General features: G+C 38.7%; 1 protein-coding gene across 9 annotated transcripts in view; it reads left to right on the plus strand.

Annotated features, from left to right (window-relative positions):
- LOC126918330 (mucin-5AC-like) overlaps window positions 1-5,472 on the plus strand; it is a 44,713-nt gene extending 39,241 nt beyond the window's left edge. For all 9 annotated transcript variants that reach the window (XM_050726075.1, XM_050726082.1, XM_050726077.1 and 6 more), the window contains 9 exons: window positions 198-371; window positions 483-563; window positions 761-940; window positions 1,104-1,745; window positions 1,835-1,903; window positions 3,065-3,863; window positions 3,997-4,211; window positions 4,748-5,053; window positions 5,339-5,472. In XM_050726075.1, the coding sequence (XP_050582032.1) occupies window positions 198-371; window positions 483-563; window positions 761-940; window positions 1,104-1,745; window positions 1,835-1,903; window positions 3,065-3,863; window positions 3,997-4,211; window positions 4,748-5,053; window positions 5,339-5,407 (2,535 nt within the window). In that variant the 3' untranslated portion in view covers window positions 5,408-5,472. The remainder of the gene's footprint in view (window positions 1-197; window positions 372-482; window positions 564-760; window positions 941-1,103; window positions 1,746-1,834; window positions 1,904-3,064; window positions 3,864-3,996; window positions 4,212-4,747; window positions 5,054-5,338) is intronic.
- The last annotated feature ends 528 nt before the right edge of the window (window positions 5,473-6,000 follow it).

A 6,000-nucleotide genomic window follows, 5' to 3' on the forward strand; every position in this document is an offset into this window, starting at 1 on the left:
ACGGATTTCTTCACCGTCGACAAAAAAAAAAAAAAAAAAAAAAAATATGAAGTTCTACTATGATTACAATTTTTCCTATTTATGAAATCGGAACGATCGATCGAAGTTTCGCTATTATAAGTTTCTCATGTATCGATTTTGAGATGTAAGTTTGTTTTGAAAGGTTTAAAGAACGTGTATGGTTTCGCATTGTTTAGAGCAATGCCCTGCTGAATACGCAAATGAGGACAGCGTCGGTGACGCCGATAGTAAGTACCGGTCGACCGCCGACCGATTCGCAGGGCGGTCGTATCGTCCAGGATCGAGAGAGGGACGAGGCCACCAGGACGAAGGAGGCCGGAGGTCAACGCAGCTCCGTGTACATCGGACAGGTAAGAAAGCAAGAGAGACAGAACATGATTTACAACGATGCTGCGGCTGATTCTTTCAGCGCTGCAACATATCTCTGCAGCGAAAAAAAAGAGCAACGTCGAATGTTTCAGGACAAGTTCGTCAATTATTGGACCGATGGGGCTTCCACCTCTAACCCGCGCGTTCTCAGTGTGAATATAAATTCAGTAGCTGTAAGTTAAAGGAATAAGAGGAATTCAACGGCTTCTTATCTTCATCTTGCATATTTTATCGAAATATTGTTCTTTGGGTGGTTTTGATTTGTTTGTAAAATATTTAAAATCTGCAAGTCAAAGTTTACTATTATTCGTGAAATAATAATTTTGAATTTCTAAATTATATACATATCTATCTATATTATTTTCTTTAGACTGCTGCAAACGAAGGACCATCGCCTTCTGTGCCATCGTTTGAGAATCTCCTGAACAATCAACCAGGAGGTCGAGTCACAGCTCCGCCTGGATTCCCATGGAGGGATCCTTTGGACCAAATTTTTGGTATTACTACCTCCTCGCCGGTAATAACAGCTTCAGTGGCATCAAACAGACTGGTTCGTATTCATTAAATTTTACCTTCGAATCACTGTTTTTCAGAATCAACTTACAATTACGTACTTCCTTGAAAAAGCATTATTTTTTCTATACTTCAATTATTTCATATTACTTATTATAGATATATTTCGTTGAAATTATATAAATGGCTCTCGTTCTCAGGACGATTTGTCAGAACCAAATGGCCCAGCCTTAGCTCGTCCGATCAATCCATTTGTCGAAGTTTTTACTCCATTTTCTAATACGATTGGAGTTCCAAGAGGTAACATAGGATCCATTCCTCCTCCACCACCACCAACAACGCCTGTTGCATTTACAACTACACCTACAACTCCTGCACCTACTACTACTACTGCCACCATTACTACAATGGCACCAACGACAACTACTACTACCACTACAGTGGCACCAACAACTACTACTACGATGACACCAACAACAACAACAACTACTACTACGATGGCACCAACAACAACTACTACTACGATGGCACCAACAACAACTACTACTACGATGGCACCAACGACTACTACTACGATGGCACCAACAACTACAACTACAACGGCGCCAAGTACAACAATGACCCCAACAACAGTGGCTACTATGACGCCAACAACTACCACGATAGCAACACCTACCATCACTTCAGAGCCTCCAACAATTGTTCAAAGGGTGATGATTGCGTCACAGGCAGGAGCTACTTCTGAAGCAACAACTTCTTCTCAAATAAATTCATTTAATTTACCAAAACAGCAGAATGCTTTCGGTACTACGTTCGATGATTTGGCCTTCCTGAATTCGTTGGTAAGTAAACATTTTTATACGTATTCCTAATAACTTCGCGAATTTCTACAAAATATTATGTATATTATACATATATTTTTTTTACATAGTTACAGAGTAATTCACGGAGTACCAGTCAGAAGACACTGACACAAGTGGAGCAACTCTTGGCAAATAAGGTAAGTAATGTATACAATAAATTACATAGTGCATAAAATATAAAAACGAAGTATTCAGTATATCCTAATAAATAAATATCAATCGAAACAATATTACTATATCTCGATCTTGATCAAATGTGATACTACTGTATTTTATATACATAAATGAATAAATTGTTGCGACCGACATACGTTATATTACATAGGATATCACGTTTCATTAAAAATATGAAGTAGAAGAAATTTAAAAAATAAGATTCTTAGTAAACTTATGATCTTCCTTGAAAACAAAATGCAATGATCGTTCGAGGGAAAAACCAAGGAACAAGCCGCGTCGCTACCGTTAAACGATCCTTTCACTCCTTTATATGACTGTGCGACGAATTGTATTCTGTTTCTAATAAGATCGAGCTCCAGCTTCTAAGCTACATCACGTCGATTCTCTTTTTTCTCGCTTCTAGAATAAACTTCTTTCTCGTGTTTCTGCACAACGTATAAATAAAATTGCAACGATAGAAGTCGTACAAGACGAAAAATTCGGTAGATCGCAGATTATCTTTAGTCACGCCCTTCTCGGAAAGACATAATGACGGATCTGCGACGATCGCAATCATATGATCGACCAGTCACGGTGAATGGACTGGAACGTCCTTGCCAGCGGCCTTCTCTATTCCTCGCAACAGCCATTCAATATGTCATCTCTCGTTAACGTTGTCTGTCGACAGAACTTATTGCGTGCGTAGATGGCATTAATATAATAGCAATAAATAGCCCATTGGACGATAACGCTATTAGTACGTACGTCGTTATCATATAATGAAATTAGTCCTCATTGTAGTGGGGAATAAAGAGAATATTTTTCCTGAAAATATTTGAGTTGTAAAAGGAGTAGTCGTAATATGACTGTATTAAAGTTCCGAATATTCCTGTAGATTTATGAAATATAGGAAAGCGAAACCTTTTTTTATACGTGAAATTTGCTTTGATTCGATTGTGTTTTACGTTCTGATCAATGAATAAATTAAAACATACCATACTTTTACGGGTATCCAATTTTAAATATCTCATATATATGTATATACACGTATATACGGTGTCCTAAAGAGAAGCATTATTAAATCTGCGCAGTGTAGAACAGAATTGTCATTTCCTAACTTTCTTACTATATTTTATTTTCAGATTTTGGAACTGGCACTGAAAAATCCGGGACCGACTCGATCACCAAAAGCTATCAGTATCGAAAATGCTTCGCCAAATTCGATTTACAAGTCAGCAAAGACATCTCTTTCTGAGCCAATAATAATCGATTTGTCTCCAGCGTCTACAGTTTCAACATACACGCGGAAATCAGTAGAAACACAGCAACCAACCAGTCAAAGACCAATAATTAGTAGTTTGGCACCCGCGCAAGTGACTTGGAAACCAGTTACAACCACTAGCACCAGAAGAAGCGTGGAAATAAGCACGGCTTCTCCTTCGACCACGGCTAAAACGACTTTGATCAGCACCACTAAAGCTCCTGTAACTGTTAACGCTAAACTAGCAACCACTCCTCGACCTAGAACCACCACTCAGGCGCCATTAGGCTTTGGTGGTCTTCTGTGGCAGGCTCTCCTCGGTGGAGGTTTATTCGGATCATCGACAACTGCGAAGCCCGTAAAAGCTAAACCGGTACCAAAAACCACGCAAAAGTCGGTTAATAATATGCCGAAACCAATCCAAACGACGCAAAAGTTAGAAAGGACAACAATTCCCTCTAGTGCGACTCTGAAAAGTGTGGACATTTCGAAAATTCAAGTAAACAGTCCACATTCAATTGTACAGAAAAAGTCAGTGACCACGCCGTCTACAATCTCGACCACCGATCAACCATTGATTAATAATCCAAATCCGAGGTTGCCTGGTGTGGTGACATCGACTTATTCTCCCGAAGAAGATGCAAAGTTCATAGTTGAGCTTCTGCGAGCTGTTGAACAGGGTAAGTCGTAAAACGATACTTGTAGAAGTAGGGTAAATTACGGTAGGATATGATATATAAAATTGATTGAAATTCTGTAATAATACGATCACGGAAACGATTGGTATCAGATGTGGCGTTACGTTTGTTACAGATAATAAAACTGGTTCCTCGAAGAAAGTATCAGGATTAACTCAGGATGATCAATCCTTTTTAAGAGCGATTTTAAGCGGTCGAGCTTTAACAACAACGACTCCATCACCGACGGTAGAAGTCAGTAACGCCGCTTTGTTGGCGGCATTATTGAAAGCTCAAGGTATAGAACCACCAACTCCGGCCAATAATATTAGAGAGCAACTCCAGTTAGCCGTAAGTGTTTTCAATTAAATAGTTTGTAACGTACTGAAATCTTGGCAGCAATGTACTTAGCACATGTTGCAAATATATGATTCGTAGAATTTAGTTATTGATTTCAGATAACATTACTTTGATTAATCACGATAGTCTTTACATCAATTTACGTAGAACGACCATTTTTATCTGACTTAAGCTTACTCAATTAAGTAACCTGAAGATAAAGAACTTTTGAAATAACTAAACTGATCTGGGAAACTTTAGATATTTGAAAATCAATTTTTATGATTAAATTACATTATTCAAATTGTTTCTTACATAAAAAGCACGCAGGTATCCGGACACCCTGGAATTATATTCTTTTCTAATTGCAAAAATGCATAGAGTGTAATAACGGAAAGTTTAACGACACCAAACAATTTGATATAATTCTTACAAATTGGTTCAGTTAGACGCGAGCTCGGCGATAGTTAATCGAATGACAAGGGCGAAGCGCGAGGCAACAAAGAGCGGGGCGCGATGAAAGAAAATAATTGCTGGTCTTGTAACAGAGTCTCGGGCAGAGCGTCACCTCTGCTCCGACCGCGTCCCCTGCTTCGACAATTACGACAAGGCCGGCATCTACTGCTGCAACTCGACCAACGGATACCACGAAAAAGACGGTGACACCGAGACCAACCTCAGGACCAAGGATACGCACTACAACGTGGTCACCAAGCTCTACGTATCCACCACCTCTCTTCAGCTCTTTCTCCAATTACGGCACGCCGGCACAGTCAGCCGGTGATAATTCTGGAAATAGCGCATTATTTGGTGCTACCAGAGCATTCAGTCAATTTCTCGGTGCTGCGATAAGCGTAAGTTGTTTTCTTATTATCGTTATTCATTAACTTCCTCGCTGCTCGCGCTTTTCACGCTCGTTGGTGATAGATGATGAAGGAAACAGATGGTAACCAGCCCGACGTTCCTGTCACGTTACGTCCAATTACGTTTATCCAAACGTAATTGAATTCTGTCGACTAGCGCACATAATTTAGAAAGATGAATTTGTTATCTACTACAGTTTTCGTCAGTTTTTTTTTTTAATAATACTCCTCAACTATAGAGCTCGATAATATTCCTATTGATTCTTTATGTTTCAGGGAGCTGCGCAACAGTTGCAGTCACTGGTCAGAAATGGTACTAGAATCGTGTCCGAGGTGGTAGGGTAAAGCTTATGAAAAGGAAAGAAATTTAATATAATGTATAAAATAAAATTAATTCTCTCATGTGAAAATTTAGAATGATGCAAATGTGATAATTTAGAACGATCTATTTTGGAATACTTTTGCTTCGAGGCATGCGGTGATAGCAGTACCTCCAATAAGTATGTATTCACTGTCAATTTATTTACAGGTCTTTTTAAAAGATATCATCGGTAGATTAAATGTTTACCTGATGTTGGGATGAAATCTGTCAAATTCTGCTCTGTTATTTGTAATTGCATTATTTGTAATAGTTGTAGGTTGGTTACATACTTTAATTTAATCGATCTAGCTAATAGCGAGCATGACATTTTAACTGTGACTTAATTCTTAAAACACGGAGGTTCTTTAACGACCGTTATCGAAATTTCTTGCTTTATCGCGTGTCAAAATTTCTCTTATCCTGCATCGTTTCGTTTCTCGGAAATTTACTTATATGCTACAATTTGAATGCCTCTAATGACAAACAATGATATCTATTCCGTGTTTTAAGCGTCAAAAGTACCTCTCAGCAGAGAGGTCCGACATCGAAGACGAAATCAATACAAAGTTTCGAACGA

The sequence above is a fragment of the Bombus affinis genome, chromosome 7 (assembly GCF_024516045.1).
Source record: "Bombus affinis isolate iyBomAffi1 chromosome 7, iyBomAffi1.2, whole genome shotgun sequence".
NCBI lineage: Eukaryota > Metazoa > Arthropoda > Insecta > Hymenoptera > Apidae > Bombus > Bombus affinis.